The following is a 19860-nucleotide window of genomic DNA, read 5'->3' on the forward strand; positions in this document are numbered from 1 at the left end:
TGTGTACAAAGTGTATGGAGAGTCAAGAACATTTCAATTTTTACCATTTCAACACATCACAAGTTAGGCCTATTGCATTGCATGTTAACTGTTGATGTGGTATTTGCACTCTTAGAGAAATGTTTACACTTCAATTCAGTTTTATATGAATTGTCTTTTCATTGTTCACTTTTCTAAAACTTAACAAGTTTAATGATACATGAGTTTAATGATAAAGTGCACCAATTAAAAAACCCTTTATGCTTGCATTCGGGTATATTCATCCAGCAAATTGTGGATCAGATTTCCGTATTTGTTTCATGCGCCCAATACGATTAACAACAAGTTTCAAATTAAAGCCAGATATTCAAATGAATACACACAGAATGTGACTGTTTTGTATCTGTAAGTATGTGTTACAACTTAAGTAAAAGACAACTTAGTACTAGACACCCAATATAAGTGAAGTGTCTTGTTTTCACTTCAACAGGTGATACATTGCACCTGACAATGGTCACGCCCACACCTTATGGGGCGGGGTCTGCACAATCCTCAGCAAGCATCAGCTGTTTCCGTAGCAGTCCTGATGCAGACGTCACACTGAGCTTTGGCAGGCCATTCCAGATCGGTCTGGGAGGATCTACAATACAAACATCTACCACCCTCCCTACTGGCAGTACACCATCAGTAAATGGACAAATAGTCACACAGGATCTGACCACCAGTATTGATGCCACTGGGCTGTTTTATTGTGAAGGTTCCAATAGAGGGCTAACAACCAGGGTATACAGCATCATCCACAGTGTGAACAGTGAGTTGGGTTTTTTTTACAGGGCAAGACAAAAGTCTCAAGGACTCCCTTACTTAACTGTTTAGTGATTTCTTAGAATATAAGAAAACAAAATGAATGTGTTCAAAACTTGCAAACAGTGGACTAAGAATGCATTATGAACTGCCAGAGAAGTTTTGAATATAGAATATTGTGGCAGTTTTCCCTCAGTGAATGAACCCCTGACTCATCGGAACTGTTTAACCCAGAAGCTGCGTCGCTCGTGTGAAAATACGGCCAGGGACGGGAACCGTTTGGATGGAAATATAACTCCCGTTACACTGAGAACAAAGACTTCTGATAAACGGCACAACACAGAGAATTATTCTATTTCTACTTATGGTTAGCTAATTTATTTGACTCCACTTCCACTTCCGCTTTTGAGCGAAAATTACATTTTCTCACTAACTACAATAGATAACATGACACATCAACAGTAACTCTGAACTCAGGTTACACTGGTGCATCGGTTGCATGCACAACGTCGTACTCACATTAATTATCCTCCACCCCCCCCCCCCGGCACCTGTACGGCTATACACAATGCCTGACTCCTCAACAACCCAGCTCCTCAACTACAGTAGCCCCCCGACCACTGGGCTCTGCCTTTTATACCCAGTCTCAGTTTCTGTTATTTTCGAATAAGCTACCGGTCAGCCGGTACTTGCACAAGGCAATATGGACTCCACCCCAACCCCTGTTTTGAAAGTCCCTACCAACATATTTTGGTCACAAAACAATGGTCTCACTATAAAACAATGGCCTCACTATAACCATTGCTTTCCATTCCGCTAAGATTAATTAAATCCATGGCAGTTGCCAAAAGTGCATAATACATACATGTAGTTAAGTTTTTTTCACAAACCATTTTACGCTGTCCACAACATCATCTCAAAACACCCTGTCAGCCCACTAACAGCTACATGTAATTCTTAACTTATTCCCTATGTCTTGATGCGCTTGACATCCCTTGGGTTTCCAAACTTTCAGTTTCTCACGAAGGATTTCCCAAACACCAATGTTGCACACCTTGTACCATTACCAGGCATTCACGCTTCCATCTCTCCTTGGTTCACAAGCCAACCGGACCCATTTCCCTACAATATTAACTGTCAAAGATGTTTTAACCCTAGCAGAACTCAATCCATTAAACCCCAACGGTTTGTTTTAATGGAATCTGTCAGGATGGGTACAGTACCACCTAAACTGACAGTCTTTTACATTGGATTGGCACACCTCCAGAATCAAAGTCAGAAATATGTGTGTGCAGTTTCCCATATGGTGTTGGAATTTGCCAGGATGGGTATGGTTCATAGTAAATTATGCTGGGGTGTTAGGGTTAAAGTACCGGGTATGTACCTACATGTTTGTACATCAAGTCTTGAAGGTTTGCCTGGTGGAAAGTTAAAACGTTTTAATTTCTTTTGTATGGTTTGAAAAAGAACCAGAGTTGGTAATGTGACTTTTTAAATTGAAATTTTGTTAAGACCTGTGAAATTCATATAACATTGTATTCCTTTCTCCTGTAGGGAGGTTTGAGCCTGTTGATGGCCTGGTGACAAAGACGATCAACAAAGAAGAGGATGTGACTCTCTCAGTCATCACAGTAAATTCCGGTGGCTCTCCTCTGTGGCATCGTATAAGAAATGGAACTGTTACTTCAAATTTCCCAAATTTCAATCAGGCTAGTTTCACACTGCCTTCTACTGACGCTGTTGATGGGGATCTGTATACTGTGGTCGGATCTGTTGTTACTCTCACTGACAATCATTTCAGTATGATCAGACTCATCGTCAGAGGTACAGTAGGTCATGCTGCATATTTGTGTCTCTCTACAATCTAGTTTTAAAGTGACAAACTATTTTGTACTTTAAAGAGATAGATGCAAAACTGTTTTATTCCAAGCAGTGCATTGATATTTTTGGTTTGTATCTTCAGTATGTCATGTAATATAAAATATATATGCATACCGGTACCTTATTTGTGAGGACCCCCTGCATCTGATGTCACTTCTGATGGTACACGTAGGTATTGGTTTCTCTGTGAGGGGTATATGATTAATTTAAAAAATGTACTTTTACCTTCATTTTTATTTGATCTCAGCAGTGGTTAGCAATGTAAGTGGACTAATGTTAGAAACATAATTATGTAATGTACCAAATAAAAAAAAAATCACAGGTTTTACAACATACATGTAGTTCAAATACCTCTACATTAGTAATTTTCCTGCTTCATCTGGTAATTTACATTTCAAACAGTGTGAGCGCCAGTTTTAAATCATTCACAGCTATGCGTGCATTGGACGCATTTTTTTATAACTCATACATTCAAATGGTAAACACGACAGCCTCTTGAATTCCATTCCATGTACATAATAATTTAAAGGCTGTGCTGCTGGCAAGTGGGGTCCTCCTGACTGTGCAGGGGTGTGTGATTTGTGCTACATTGGAGGAGTGTGTAATGATGAGACAGGAGATTGCATCTGCCCACCAGGATTCAGTGGACCAAACTGCCTCACAGGTAAGCTCATTGCTTCTTCTGTCTGTCTGTTGGGCGGGCTGTAGGTCTGAGTGTGCGATCTGTGCTACAATAGAGGAGTGTGCGATGATGAGACAGGAGATTGCATCTGCCCACCAGGATTCAGTGGACAAAACTGCCTCACAGGTAAGCTCATTGCTTCTTCTGTCTGTCTGTTGGGCGGGCTGTAGGTCTGAGTGTGCGATCTGTGCTACAATAGAGGAGTGTGCGATGATGAGACAGGAGATTGCATCTGCCCACCAGGATTCAGTGGACCAAACTGCCTCACAGGTAAGCTCATTGCCTGGTATGTCTGTCTGTCGGGCGGGCTGTCGGTCTGAGTGTGCGATCTGTGCTACAATGGAGGAGTGTGTGATGATGAGACAGGAGATTGCATCTGCCCACCAGGATTCAGTGGACCAAAGTGCCTCACAGGTAAGCTCATTGCCTGGTATGTCTGTCTGTCGGGCGGGCTGTCGGTCTGAGTGTGCGATCTGTGCTACAATGGAGGAGTGTGTGATGATGAGACAGGAGATTCCATCTGCCCACCAGGATTCAGTGGACAAACTGCCTCACAGGTAAGCTCATTGCCTGGTATGTCTGTCTGTCGGGCGGGCTGTCGGTCTGAGTGTGTGATATGTGCTACAATGCAGGAGTGTGTGATGATGAGACAGGAGATTGCATCTGCCCACCAGGATAAACTTGGACCAAACTGCCTCACAGGTAAGCTCATTGCCTGGTATGTCTGTCTGTCGGGCGGGCTGTCGGTCTGAGTGTGCGATCTGTGCTACAATGGAGGAGTGTGTGATGATGAGACAGGAAATTGCATCTGCCCAACAGGATTCAGTGGACCAAACTGCCTCACAGGTAAGCTCATTGCCTGGTCTGTCTGTCTGTCGAGTAGGCTGTGTGAGTGTGCACACCCCCCCCCCCCCATTCTCTGACACAAGACAAAAGGATGACAATTATAGTAATAATATTTACCGATATGTCAGCCTTTCTGCAACACTCGGACTTAGCAGCATAGCCAGCCCCCCCCCCCCCCCCCCATCCCTCTAGTCCACTTTTTTTATTTTACTGAGACCAAGTGTCCGGAGGAACAAAAAAGCTGTCAATCAGATTTTAGCACTGATTTGCTGATAACAAACAATCTGTCGGGCCATACCACCCACCTACAAAATTTTCCTGGATCCTCCTGGACATACAAGATTGTTTTTCCAGGAATTGAATAACGGATTGTAGGTTGACATGTTCTTGGTAACACGAAAATGTGCCAACCCAAGAAGTGTCAACATTATTAGTAAATCTTGAAGAAACATTATTTCAAGGGAAAAATCATGTTTTATTTCTTCTCGGGTCTAAAAAGGATCGTAGTATGGCATTTCTTTCTTTTTTCAATTGACATATACTTTATTGCAGCCTGTGGTATGCACAGATTTGGCTGGGAATGCGAGTTTCAGTGTGGACCAGGTAACTCCATCCAGAGTTGTGTAGGGAGCCAGTTTGGTCTGCCAGACCCGTACGGGAACAGCTGCATCTCGGGATACTGTGGCAGAGACTGCAATGTCGGTAAGTATTGACTGGAAATTCATCTCTCAGCCAAGAACTTTCCAACAGAAATATGTTGTGGTATAGTACGTTATGTGGTTTTGAGTTTTATAAGTGCAGCATTCCGTTTCAGCAATCAGTCCTTCGAATTTGGACTTCTACTGATGTCATTATCACTTTAGCTTCCATTGTTAGCCTCAAGAAATAAGGACTGAATGTATTCCTTTTCAGGGGTACAAAAAAAACATTCCTGACGAAATGTTACATTCATATATTTAAGCAGCTTTGTATTCATAAAAGCCGGACTGTGTCATTTTGAGATATGTTGGTGTACTCTACAAGTTACAACATTTCGATATTTAATATCGTTCATATCAGTAGGCCTAGTCTGTTCAAGAATATAATTAGATCTGGACATCAAAACCAATTTTGAGCAGATGGAGTCTGGGTTACTGAAATCAGTTCAATGATCCTCATAAATATAACAAACATAATGTATAGGGTTTCTGGTCTTTTAAACTTTATATGTTGTACTCCGGTGTACTCTTGATTACAGTTTGTCCCTCCGGAACATTTGGTGCTGGATGTACCCAGACCTGCCGCTGTCAGGCAGTAGGTGCCGCTTGTGATAGATTCACTGGAGCATGTACACCAAGTGGATGTCAAGCTGGTTGGTCTGGCACAAGCTGCCAAAGTAAGTACCAGATGTTTTTGCCTTCCTCGCATCGCTATGAGTAGGCTGTGCTTCCTACAGCTATATATTTTTCTTACTGTGAAAAAAGATATGGCAAATACTTCGTTAGTTTTTCCTCATACCTTTTGTGGACCCAATGCCAAACACTTTACGTTCTTTTTGCACCACATTGAGTCCGTGGAGTATAATACACAACTGAAACATGATATGAAGAAATAGGGAGTGATGTCCATGTCATTCTTTCCCATTCTTTTTTACCCCTGCAGTATCAGGTACATGTCCGCCTGGCAAGTTTGGACTAGACTGTCTTAGCGATTGTCACTGTGCTAACAACGCTGCCTGCGAGAGAGACAGTGGTTACTGCAGTGAATCGAATGGAGTCTGTGCTGATGGATTCAAGTCAGATATGAATGCCAACAACTGCCAGACAGGTACAATTGATCCTAGAATTTGTAACGGGCGTCGCGGGGGGCCAATGGGGCCCTTGCCCCCGGAAAAGCAGCAGCAACAACAACAACAGTAAGATTAAGGGAAAAGTCTTATTGATGTTAATTTAATGCACATTTATGTATGCGAGTTTGCGTGGATGTCAATAGGGTGGGGTGGGCAAATCCCCTTCCCCCCGTCCGCCCTCGAAAAACAACGTACAAGGATTTTGGGAACAAAATCCTGGCGACGCCCATGATAATGTTCAGTATGTGTCCAACAGCTGATATAGTTATGCACTATATTCATGATCCATTTAACTAAACTATGCACTGCTGAGCAATGTCATGAATATTTTTAATAATGTGGAGGAGGATATTCACAGCTTTAGCAATGACCGTTGATACATGATTTCATATTGGTCACAAAACAGTCATTTATTCACATGCATGTGTAGCATCAGAAACTATTACATAAAATCTGTTGTCTTAATCTGTTGTCTCAACTCAAAATTCTGTCACAGAAACAAATGTGTGAGTTACTTCAATATGCAGTGTATTAACCTTTATAAGTTGGGCAATAGACTGGCCTAACAATGGTCATGCCATCTGTAAAATCGTACATTTTCAATTTGTGAGCCACGCCTTTTCCCACCCGAAGTGAAACTGTTGCATAAGTCACAGAAACCCTTCGGATAATACTGGGCATTTTAATACACAATAAGGCACGTCGAGTGAAGAGAAATTCAAATACCATTCATATTAAAGAAATCGTTTCAATCCTGAATATTATTATTAAAAACATATGCTCCTACTAATTGTACTATATGATGTACAAAGGGTCTATGTGGGCTCGGTGCACAAGTACCCCTCAACAGTCACAACATTAGAGTAGGGAATGCCACCGGGAGGGACATTCGAACGCATTGTCAATTGCACCTGACACAAAGATGTTAACAGTTTGCGAACAACCCAAAAAAATCAGTCGTGCGTTCACGGCGTATTAAATTGTAACAATTTCTAACATTGTTGATGACATTTTTTTTGATAGACGCAAGATAATTATGTGATAATGTAATAGTCACGTGGTATAAATGGGTTGGTTCCCTAACAGACCTTGGAAAGTACCTGTGCGCTATATGAATCAACTTGGCTTCGCCTCGGAGATTGGAGATTGACAAAAATTAAGGTGTTCCATATGTGCCATCGGCATTGCAGTTTGCAGCTCTTACAGGGATCGTTTTGATCGAATTTATGCAAGACTTTCATGCAAGGTTTCTTGTAACACGGCCTGAGCTTATTGTGCACTCGCACTTGTTCATTATGGGGCTATAGTTTTTGTGCGAGTACAATTGTATTTCACTGGACTAGTGCACAACGTTGGACTAGGCGGATTCCAGGAAGCTTCCTGGCAAACATGCCATGTGGTTGGATTATCAAACGAATTGCACTAGGCTCCACATTATTAGTTTGTTCAAGCGTATGGTATGTTTAATGCCCTGGGAAGGTTTTAGCTCAAAAGGTTATGAAGGTTGTTTGAAATCTGATAAAAGTACTCAAAGCTTTACTTCCTGCATTTAGAGCATTCATTAGTATTCACTTCAATTTTATTTGTTATCAGCTCACAGCGAAATTTGCTTAATTGCATAGTTCATTGTGTCTTTTTTAATTGGTTTAGCAGCATTCACATGACCATGATAAGTAATCGATTAGTGACTCATCTGACCGGGCAATATGCGATTTCGGACTTGCGCTTTGCAAAATTGACAATCATGCAGGAAACCAATCATATACACTTTGTATTTAACCAACATGTGGAAATCAAGCCCGATATTTATATGTACTGGTAGAAGTGCACAATCCAGAATTCACCAAAGTACATCAAATAAAAACGAAGTGTGCATTTTCTGTTAACAGGTATCATTGAATTTCAAATGTTGGCGATGCCCAACCAAGGCCAAGATGTGGCATTCAGTTGTGCAGCTACATCAGGGGACACTCTTTCGGCAGACTCAATCGTCGTAGCATCAGGAAGCTCATCGTTCCCACGAACAGGGACTGTGACTGAAGGCATGGTGCTGAACAACACGTTCACTGGATCTGGACTGATTAACAACCAGTTGGTCGTCTGCTATCTTACTCATAACAGCCAAAGTGTGTTGACCACTTTGAGTGCATCCTTTTTTGGTAAGCAAGCTGAAAGTCAGTTTGTGTTTGTTAAAGGGAATATACATCATTTGCTTTTGCTGTAATATTCAGAAATATATAGCAAATATTGTTACATTGATTTTTTTGACGTTTTGGGTTCGTAGATGCTATAAAACCAAGAAAAACAATCATTTTCCTGTAGTCTGGTTCCCTGACTCCATTTTAAGATGAAACGGAACAATTTATAGACATAGGGGAATTGTAAGGCCAGGGAACCAGTCTAGCTGGCAGAAAATTACAGTATAACTGAAAATTACAGTATACCAGGTGCCATGACTTTACAGGATGCTTTAGCCTGTCATTCACTAACAGTCCAGCAAGGTATTTCATAATAATTTGGTAGTTTTATTGTTTGATGCTTGAAAATGTTGTATTTCCATTTAATAGTGCTGCACTAAATTCGGTAGTAGAAACGTGCCAAGTAACTCAATCGTTTAAGTACCGGGTATTAATCTAGTGCCATAGAGAAATCGTTTGCACATGCATTGATCTTCGCCCTAACAAAGAATTTCATTAAATTGATGCTTTGATTTATGGACATTTTAACAGAACATTTAAGTCAGCTGTTAGATTTAAGCCTTAAATTGAGGCGATGCATTTTAAGCCTGCCGCTCACGAGAGCTTTCGAAGTCGTTTGCTCAGCACGTAGCGCACAAAATATCACTCTGTGTTGTCAATTTGTACTGCACACGGTGATATTTTGGTTACAGCCCGATAGTCCGAAGGTTCGATAGTCCGAAGGTTCTTTGGTCCGAAGGGTCATCAGTCCGAAGGTTCGTTTGTCCGAAGGTTCAATAATCCGAAGGTTCGATAGTCCGAAGGGCCCATTAGTCCGAAAATAGAATAAGGTTCATTAATCCGAAGGTTCTATAGTCCGAATAGACGATAGGGTTCGATGAATCGACAATAAGGTTCGATAGTCCGAATAGATGATAAGGTTCGATAGTCCGAATAGACGATAGGGTTCGATAGTCCAAATTGACAATAAGGTTCGATAGTCCGAATTGAGAATTAGGTTCGATATTCCGAATGGGCAATACGGTTTGTCATTATGACACTTCGGACTATCGGACCTTACCGTTGATTCGGACTATCGGACCTTATTGCCGATTCGGACTATCGGACCTGATAGTCTTTTCGGACTATCGGACCTGATAGTCTTTTCGGACTTTCGAACCTTATTGTCAATTCGGAATAATATACCTCCGGACTATTGAACCTTATTTTTCGTTTCGGAATATTGAACGTTCGGACTGATTGACCTTATCTTAAATTCGGACTATCGAACCTTCGGATAAATGAACCTTCGAACTAATGAACCTTCGGATTAATGAACCTTCGGACTATTGCATCAAATGTTCGGATTAACGAACCTAATTTCATTTTCGGACTAACGAAACCCCTCTTATGGAAATTTTGTGCATTCGGACTATCGGACCTTCGGACTAAAGAACCTTCGGACTATCGGACCTTCGGACTATCGGGCGGCCCCCGATATTTTGTGGGCTACGTGCTGAACACACGGCTTCGTATGACTTTTGCTCACCACGTAGCTCCCGTGTGCGGCGGGCTTAAAGGGGTACAAAGTCCTGAAACCCCGGAAATTTCATGTTTTTGGATTGTTTACTTATCCTATTTCAAACATCTGGTTGAAAGGAAACCAACCTAATGTCTATACCGGTCCCGAGAAAAGACGGGGGAAAACCCGTTGTTTACATCGGACACGACCGAGCGCAAATACGTTTTTCCTGTAGTTCCCTAATTGTACGATATACATGTTTGTCTCGGGAGCAGCGGTGACGAATCACTAATGCGCACAATTAATGTTCTTCCGCGTCCGCAAAAGGCGAACATTTAACGAATGAAATCACAACTAGCAACCGAACAGCTCGACTTTTTAGGGTCGCAAAAATGGACCCCGAAATTTGTTCTCGCACGCATAATACATGAATAACACAAAAACGCCAAGTTTTTAAAGTATAGTTGTGTGGATGTTTATATCCTACTTTTAAAATGTTCTATCCGATAAACATAATTTCGTTCATAGCGCGTTTTGTAGCCCAATTAGGCTGTTCCAGGACCCAGTGTCCCTTTAACACACATCATAGTATTTTGGTTGGTTGTGGATAGGGTTGGTGCCGCAAACATTACAAGATCCTGAAATATTTACCATTTTGGTGAGTCTGATTACCTACCGCATTAGAACAATAATGTTCTTTAGCCGATACCTGAAGATGTATAATTTTGTCACAGATAGCCTCTCATAAGCAATATGATTTGTTTTTACATGCATATATGGGTTTATTCATTGCAAGTTCCAACAAAGGACTGAATAGCTCGATTTGTAGAGTAATGTACGGGAGGTTGCAGGTTCACATCCCACTCTGTCAAAATCTCTTAACATTTACATGTATAGTGCCCGAACTACTGTGGAGTATTTGAGAACGTACTTGTACGGAGTGGAGTGATGTGGCCTCGTGGTCTGGAGGAGCATTGAATTCGTGGTTGTCACCACTCCAGAATTTGGCTAACTTATATACCACTTATTATCATCATACATCCATAATTAAAATAGTACATCTATATACAATCAACTGTTGGTGTTCCTTCTAGTACGATTTTAATTTACAAATTTCCCGGACAAGCCCCCAAAATATGTCACCACTCAGAATTTGGCTAACTTATATCTTTAATATATGAGAGGAATGGCGACCCCGGATCCTATGGACACACCAACAGACAGAATAAAAGACGGGAATAAAACAACTTCTAACTTTCTTCAATTATATTTAAAAAACAAACAACCAAAACTTCACAACTTCTTCTTTACATATATACAGCAAATATCTTACAATTCAATTTCTCTAATTTAACTTGAAGTCGATAAAACTCTTATCTTCACTTTAGGTCACTTCAACTCGAAATTATTATTTCCAACAATTATCAAATGGTTAAATGCTTGGTTTCTCTCCGGTGTATTCTTATTCGTTCCCAAACTAATTTCAATTATATTAAGAACTTGCTTTCTGTGGTACGTCAAGTTTTCCAAACTAAACCAGTTGTACTTAATTCTTGTGCTTCACAGATTCAATAAAGCTTATTTTAGATACTCTCCAAACCGATGTTGAAGCCTCAAGTTGCCCACTAGGTTGCAGGACTGGTCTGCATACACGCTACATCAGTACCATGCTTCAACGCCTTGTCTATAGGTTGCTTGTCAATGGTAGACTCCTTTCCAGTCGGTGTTACTGCCGACGGATCACTCAATACCAAATAAAGAGGCCATCTAAAATAAATATAAGATCCAAAACCTTTCGAGTTTTCTCGTATAATACTAAACATCCCATATCATCTCTACATGATCTGGTTTGCTTTCCAAATCCTCAAGAAGTATCTTATGTATACTAAAATCATTACTTCGAAATTCTCAATCATAATAGCTGACTTTTCTGTTATCAAACTCTTCAATCAAAATTCTCATGCTCAAAGTAATTCTCAACGTCAAATTCAAGATTTGCTGTTAATGATAAAAAATTCTACATTTCTACGATCTTTGACTTCTCTTGGTCGTTTCAAAATCATGCTGGTAAATAAAAACTTCTAAAGATCAATCCAATCTTCATTTCAAAATCAACTTAGTCTCCATCAATCTTAAAGATCACTCCAGTAATAAAGATTTATACAAAACTCCATAAATCAACACTTACGGTAATTTAGCTGGGCGAATACCTGGGGAGGTGAACGGTTGCTATGTGATGTCAAGATGACCGGGACGCTATGACGCTAGAATTTGGCCTGGATTTGCCAAATTCTGGGAAACGGAACTGAACTTTCCGTGTTCCCGCAGGATCAAACTGATCCAAAAGCTAAATCTGCTGTCACCAGATTTCAGGTGCAGGGCAAGCTGAAACCGGTCTGGCAAACATGATCACTCTCTCTCCCACCTTCACTCTAGATCGTCTCTCGATCAGGTCTAAAATGACTTCTCTCTCTCAACAAAATTCACTCACTTCACAACATGGGAAAAAAGTCCTAAACGCTGCGTTTGGTTCAATACAATACGATCTGTTGTCTACTAATTGGTGCGGTTTTGTTCAACGATTAAGATGCGCTTTCTATAACAATTACCATGGCCTATGTACAAAACGTTCTTACGTAAGATGGGATGGGGTTTTTTGCGACTCGACTACGCCTAGGTTGTAAGTGGCTGCGGAAAGTCTACGCGGGAATTGAATAATCCGTTATTGGTTAAAAACTTTAAGACGGATCCATTCGATGCGGGGTGTAACCATATACCTTTGGTATCTCATTAAAAAACATACAACTCACACGGCACAATAAACACACGGAACGCGTTAAAATAATCTAGGTTTCTCGGTTGCAATGTAACAGTGGTCTGTGGGTAATTCCGCGGGTTGTGGGTTCGAGTCCAACCTGTGGCTACGGTGCGTACGTGTGCCCTTGGGCAAGGCACTTTGTCACTCATTGCTTCTCTCCACCCAGTAGTAAATGGGTATCTGTGAGAGTAAAGATGGTTATTGTGATTGTTTTTAGCTGCTTTGCGCCAAAATGGCAACATCGAGTTGTATACTCCCCCAGGGAGCTGAGATGGTATTTGGAATGTTTTATTGGCCCAATGAGCAGGGTAATAATAAGTGCCTTATATCCTTTGGCAATTTGGCGCTCTGTAAGTCCAGTTATTATTATTTATATTATTTTACATGTTGAAAATAAGTTGGCATTTAAGTTACTGACTTTCCTTTGTGGTTGTGTTACAGTTCCCCCATCCCTCAGCCAGTCTCCTGCAGTAGTTGCTGGGCCAGGATCAGTGACTGTCAGCTGGCAGGCATGGGACTCACACATGAATGACTTCGGAGATGGACCAATCATCAGATACATCATTAACTACATGAGTTCAACTAGTGCATCATGGACAATGGCTGATGAGATACCAGTCACAGACCAGTCACAGGCTGCATATAGCTTTGTAGTCCAACCGCTGGAACCAAGCACTCAATACCAGTTCAGCGTGGCTGCTGTAAGAGATGGACCAGGAGGTCAAGGGCCTTTCAGTCCTGCATCACAGTCGATTTATCCTCTAACACCGCCTCCTCCAACAACGCCTCCTCCAACTACTGAAGGCCCCACAGTCGCAGAATCTTCAACACTTCCAGCACCACCCATCACCACCTTACCTGCACCCACTGCTTCAGTAGTAGTTACAGGAAGTTCATGTGAGCATTAGAGTGTACATTAAGCGAGTACATATGATGTGTCATCGCCTTCTTTGTAAATAATGAGCTAGTTTTATATTCAAACTGTACATGATGTACACATCAAGACACAACGATTTTGACTTTAGGGTATAAAACTTAAAATAATAGGTTAATGGTTCTCACGCATAGGGTTGGATTGAGCAGGTCCAGTTTGATTACCGAACCGACTGATTAATTTTTGATAATTGATATTTTTTTGTCCGAAATAAAATGGGTCAAATAGAACATTTCAAGTGAGTGCTTTGATACAACGTTACTGTTCTATGTTGTACACTGCTAGGAATCGTTCTTGCAATTTTTTACATCGCCATTGTGCAGTGCGAATGCAAAGAAGTCACATTCTTTTCACGACTCACGGTCAACTGAGGGATACTTTTAAGTGAAAATGTATAAGATTTTGTTCACATTTGTTTTCTGTGTATTCACTCTAAAAACTGTGTTTAGCAATTAAACACAATCTTGCTATCACTTTGTAAACATGTTTAGAAGCTAAACATTACGTGTCCAATTCCTAAACATCAATGTTCAATTGCAAAACACAATCCATCCTTACTCTAAACATGTTTAGTATTTAAACATGTTTACAAACTGATAGCAAGAAAGTGTTAAGAACAATGTTTAATTGTTAAACACAGTTTTTTGGCAGTGTTGGCTTATTTCAGTAATCCAAAGAAGGTGGGGTGACAAATCGTATAGTCATTAACCCTTCTGACACAAACTTGTAAAAAAATATATTAGTGAAAACACACTTTCAACTATTTCTGAAATCTCAAGAGCTGACTCATGACTAGGCTCCAGTGTTGGAGCAAAGGCTTTGACCCTCAAGGCCAAGGCCAAGGCCAAGGCTTTGACCCTCAAGGCCAAGGCCAAGGCCAAGGCTTTGACCCACAAGCCTCGAGGCCAAGGCCAAGGCTTAACCCTCAAGGCCAAGGCCAAGGCCAAGGCCAAGGCCCTGTTTTATGAAATGACCACAGATGTAGAACTAATTATAGTCACATGAGTGACATATCATCACGCAAGGGCGGATCCAGAACACAATTTTTGGGGGGGGGGGCAAAAGAAATTTTGGTCCCCCCAAAAAGTGGGTCAGAAAATTACGGCTTGGGCTTCGGGGCCCGCTGAAGGGCCCCGAAAATTTTTGGATTCGAGATGCACTATGGTGCGATTTGAGGCAATTTCTGACCATTTTAACCGATGTTTTTTTAGGAAAAGATGGTGGTGTACTCATTGCCTGCCTTTATTACGACGTCACATAAAAAAAAATGGTTTCGTTTTTTTTTTGGGGGGGGGCATGGCCCCTTTTGGCCCCCCTGGATCCGCCCTTATCATCACGAATTGCTCGTTACGAAGAACAACATTTCTTTAATTGCAATCAACATGCTCGCATAGGCCTACACCGTTTTATGACTGCACTGTATCTATTAAAGTATAAGTTCAGGTCTTCAATATGGTTTAACTAAACAAAATAATGATTTACTTCTATATTGACACACAATTCTCCCAAGTGTAACAAAAGGGGGATCCAAGAAACTGATTTGGGAAATTTTTATTTGCTGGCCCAACATGGTCAGAAATATCAGCATTATCTAAAACAGATACATGCAAATCTTTAGCACTTATCAGGGAGACAAATACAACCAATCAGATCTGTTCCATAGTTATATGCAATTAAAGTGATCATCTCATTAGCATTAGCCCCACAAGTGTACGGAATATTGTTGCAGCAAATCTACTACATTGGTAACAAAATGTGATGCTACAAAAGTGGAAGTGTGCCCGACACACAAATCTATAGGGTGCTTCCCTCCTCCATGGTAATACGATTAAAATGGTAACAGCAACATTTCGAACAGATTTATCTGGAAATGCAAAAATCTATGGGCCTTGAAGAGCCTTGACTCAAAATTGCAAGGCCCTGGACCCTCAAGGCCAAGGCCAAGGCCAAGGCTTTTGCCCTCAAGCCTCGAGGCCAAGGCCCTAAAATCCAGCCTTAAGGCAGCCTTAAGGCCAAGGCCCAGCATCAAGCCACTACATCACTGCTAGGCTCCTGTCTACTCCTGTCGTCAACAAATGGAACGTTGATATTAATATTGTGTCCATTTTTCCTTCAGCGACAATTACTCCACAACCCACCCCAGCTGATGAGTCAAACACAGTTCTGATCGCTGTCATTGTCGTTGCCGTAATCGTCGTGATTGTCGTTGCTGTGGTCCTGTGCATTTATTGTATGCGTCGTCGAAGAAGTAGAAGACAACCAGCAAAGCCAACATCAGCAGGAGTACAGGAAATGGTGGGTATTGTCAATTATATGTTTAAGTAATTAAATTACTTTTTCATTTCTGTCATGAAGAGGAAATAAATGTGATTTGATTTTTTTTTTTGATAGGCTACATTATATAATATGTCAGAACTGTGACGGAGACATGACATAAACTATGTTTCCCCTTGTCACGGAACAGCGACTTCCCATTAACACAACAATCTCAAACTGTAACATCTTTTTAGTTTTCGAGTAGGGTCCACCCTTTTTCATACGTTGCCTGTTTCCTGATTTTTGATAATTGGGTGTCGATATATGTGTGTTTTTGCTTTTCGTAGACCGCGTATGAGAATCAGATATCCCCAGACAATGGCACCGGGGCATCAGATTATGAGAGGGTTGGTCACGATCACCCAACATCGTATGAAGTAGTGGGTATTAATATGTCACCACCAACCTATGAGGACGTAGGCTTACCATCTTGGACACAGCGATGGAGTGTTCCATGGGAGGAAATGATGGTTGGCAAGAAGGTCTTGGGCGAAGGAAACTTTGGGGAAGTCCGAGACGGAGCAGTGTTGGTTGGGGAAGACATCTCCAAAGCTGCTATAAAGACACTGAAAGGTACCTTTGATATCTGTAGCTGTGCACTTCAAAACATTTGAATGTATAACAGCAATAAAGTCAATGAGATATACTCTATAGATTAAGTCATTGCCGTTTTTCATTCAATTTTGAGTTTATCAATAAAAATAACCCCACATGTTACATTTCGTTTCACCGGAAAATTCTTCACAGCAAATGCCTCTGAAAATGATCGGCAGAACTTCATGGAGGAATTTCGAACTCTGACCAAAGTTGGACGGCACCCGAACGTGGTCAGTATTCTTGGTGCTTGTCAACACGAAGGTGAGTACATGCAGTGAAATAGCTGGTGTTCATTTACTGATTGTTGTGTCGATTTGTGACCGTGTCGGCCTAGTTGAGAAGAATAGTTTGACCATTTGTAATATTCGTTTCAGCAGAATGCAGTTCGGAAGCAAACCGATGGAGTCATATAGACAGATGTTACCCTTTTTATGGCATTTTTTCCATCTTTGGATTAACAGATATCATATATCTCGCAAAAATTAAATAATCAATGATTTAACTCCAAGTGAAATGAGCCACGGTCCTTGAATGAACGAAATGAAGTTTGAGCATTTTTCTCAAAAACCGTCTCCCAAAACAACCACAGAAATTGCCATTTAATGTCAATTTTCTTTTTCCTAGACATTTTGTACGTGGCTTTGGAGTTCATGCCCAACGGTGATCTGCGCACCTACCTGAGAAATGCCCGATCCCTGGGAGACGATGATCAGTCAACTGTGTCTCCTGAGAAGCTGATTCAGTTTGCTTTGGATGTTGCCAAAGGAATGCAACACCTTGATGCAGTGGGAGTAAGTATATTGTCTTAGTTTTTTATACTTAGTGGAAACATTGTACTGGTAACGAAACCAAGGATTGTTTAAAAGTGTCCGGCTATAGATCGATTGCCGATGATTTGAGCTGTAACAATATATGTACAAGACGTCTACTCATGCGTACCATAGTTGAATAAAAGCACACACCTCAAAGATGATTGCAGTGCAAACGATCTATTAAAGCTTACAAACATAAGAACGGATGATATACAGACTTCATGGGCTTAAAAACAGAGCTGACCGGATCCATGATGGAGTATGGTCCAGTGTTGCAAAGGTGGAACACAGGGAAAGCTCATGAGCATGGACGTCGCGAGGGGGGGGGGGGGCAAGGGGGTGCTTGCCCCCCCCCCCCCGTAAAGCAAAAAAGAAGAAGAAGAAATAAAAAGAGAAAAAAACGCAAAGAAAATGAGGTGCAAAGTCATAGTGGTGAAATTCTAATGGGTGGGGCGAAATGTCCCTGCCCCCTCTAAAAGTGATAATTCGAGAAAATGTAGAGAAATACAGGATTTTGGGGGTAAAAATATGTTTTGCCCCCATCTAGAAAAAATCCAGGCGACGGCCATGCTCATGAGTTTGCAGAAATCAAATTTTGCATACTTTAAAAGTAATAAATAAAGGAACATTCTTTGCAGGTGATCCATCGTGATTTGGCGGCAAGGAACATCCTCCTTGACAGTCAACTGGTTGCTAAGGTTTCTGATTTTGGCTTGTCTGGAGGAGAAGATATCTATGTTCAGATGTCACGGGTAAATATTAACAGCTCTCATTATCTCCTGTTTCATTATTTCTTTTTATTTTCATTATTACAATTTTTTCTTGGGCCTACTCATAAACCTGCCATACTCATTACTCTACCCTCCCTCATACCGAGCTTTTGTAGAAGTACGTGTTTTATTAGAAATACAAGTATTTTAACGTCCTTTTTGATATCTCCTTTTGCAGACTCGGGTTCCTACTCGCTGGCTGTCTCTGGAGTCGTTGACTTCCAAGACTTACACATCAAAGAGTGACGTGTAAGCATAAAAAAGATAACATTAAGAATGTCCATTTACACAACTGAAACACATCACACATGCAGCATTGAACGAGACTCATTCGTCTTTGTTTTTCGTTTCTTGTTATAGATGGTCCTTCGGAATCCTTCTGTGGGAAATTGCCACCCTGGGTAAAGTATTTCGTTCTTTCAATAATTATTAGTTTCCTTTGTTCACGTGTTTGTATAATTTGTCTGGATAATGTGTTCGAAAAGTACATTCTGACTGGAATACGTCGTTTTGTTTTCGCTTGAGTCGTCATTTTCCCATTTAAATTTTAAGCACGTGCGAATTGATCCCATTCTAATCAATGCAATATATCCTTTCGCTAAGAGTTGAGTTTGTTTATTTTTTTCAAGGTGCCACTCCTTATGAAGACACCAAATCTAAGGACCTTTTGTCGAGGTTGAAGAGTGGATACCGGATGCCCAAACCTAGCAGCTGTGATGATAAATTGTAAGATGTGAACATTAAGAGGCTTAAGTCTGAAAATGTTCTTCCGTCGATAGGCTGACTTATCTCTTTATCTATGATTTACATTTTACTATTTCGGAACTGATGTTGAGCCATATCCTTTTGTTTAGTTTTTTTCTCGATATGTGGTTTGTCCTGATTCATTATTCACGTTGCTCCCACATGTGCACGTATTATTATCCTACAATTAAAATACTAAACGCAATGATACGGTAATATACTGTTGTATGTAAATGACAACCAAAATGTGTTGTTTTGCAGCTACAACCTGATGCTGCTGTGCTGGCAGGAAGACCCGGCCCACCGACCTCATTTCAAGAAACTAGTGACTCGTCTGACAAGTATGGGCGACAGCCAAAATGAACATGTGAGTGTTATTCATCATGTGTTTATAGAATGTACTTGATTGTAATATTTCGTCACAAAATGGTGGAATGGTGGAATCATGGTGGAATTATTCTCTCCTTGCTATGTAGACGTACATGCGACTGCTGCCAAAAGCTGACAACTACATGTACTTGATGATTCGCCCTGAGCTGGATGACAACTGAAGGGAGAGACACATAGCGTTGAGTCTGCTCCAGCCAGGACTTTAAAAAAAACCACTTATTATATCGTGGGTTTTTCTCATTACAATGTATCAGAAAATCATTGTGTTTCTATGTTTGTATATTATTATTATTCGGACTCATATATTTTGTGGAAGAGTTACATGTATATCAGCCTATATATACACGCAAATATGCGTATTTGTTTTAAATTAAAATTCATTTTTGACACTTTATGATGAGTTACAATAAATATCTAACTTTACGTTTTCACTCCAATTTTTGGCAGCTGGTGGTGGGGCTTATATATTTTTTACTTAAGTCTATTACTCAGTTTGTATATTGTAATATTATTTGTATTTTGGTATTCAAGTTATAATTTGAAATTTTGGAGTAATAGGCCCTATGTTGGTGACAGTTGTAGAACTTGTGTTTATAACAATCTTGACTGATTGTTTAATCAACAAAATATTTATCATATTTTAAGGTTTTTATGTTATGAGGTTTTTTACTTTTTACTAATTGAAATGCAAGAGTGTTTTTTTTATTTGAAGACTGTAATGATATGTCTATAGCCATAGCGAAGTGAATTATTAACCACC

General features: G+C 40.6%; 1 protein-coding gene across 1 annotated transcript; it reads left to right on the forward strand.

The window, feature by feature from the left end:
• The first annotated feature begins 478 nt into the window (after positions 1 to 478).
• On the forward strand, positions 479 to 19295 carry LOC119736615 (tyrosine-protein kinase receptor Tie-1-like). Its single transcript, XM_038210630.1, has 18 exons — positions 479 to 790; positions 2338 to 2607; positions 3194 to 3328; positions 4745 to 4894; positions 5430 to 5567; positions 5834 to 5998; positions 7910 to 8179; positions 12979 to 13434; positions 15588 to 15766; positions 16075 to 16360; positions 16535 to 16645; positions 17009 to 17175; positions 17835 to 17948; positions 18145 to 18215; positions 18327 to 18367; positions 18596 to 18692; positions 18972 to 19077; positions 19187 to 19295. The coding sequence occupies exons 1-18, from the start codon at positions 490 to 492 to the stop codon at positions 19259 to 19261; spliced, it is 3132 nt and encodes a 1043-aa protein (XP_038066558.1). The 5' UTR covers positions 479 to 489; the 3' UTR covers positions 19262 to 19295.
• The last annotated feature ends 565 nt before the right edge of the window (positions 19296 to 19860 follow it).

This window comes from Patiria miniata, unplaced genomic scaffold, assembly GCF_015706575.1.
Source record: "Patiria miniata isolate m_02_andy unplaced genomic scaffold, ASM1570657v1 HiC_scaffold_3, whole genome shotgun sequence".
Taxonomy (NCBI): domain Eukaryota; kingdom Metazoa; phylum Echinodermata; class Asteroidea; order Valvatida; family Asterinidae; genus Patiria; species Patiria miniata.

Excerpts from the sequence above, each read along its gene's own strand:
- LOC119736615 (XM_038210630.1), top strand. The coding sequence starts at position 490 with ATGGTCACGCCCACACCTTATGGGGCGGGGTCTGCACAATCCTCAGCA. Across the intron at positions 15,767-16,074 it reads CAGCAGGAGTACAGGAAATG|ACCGCGTATGAGAATCAGAT; the intron begins GTGGGTATTGTC and ends TGCTTTTCGTAG. Across the intron at positions 17,949-18,144 it reads TCTATGTTCAGATGTCACGG|ACTCGGGTTCCTACTCGCTG; the intron begins GTAAATATTAAC and ends CTCCTTTTGCAG.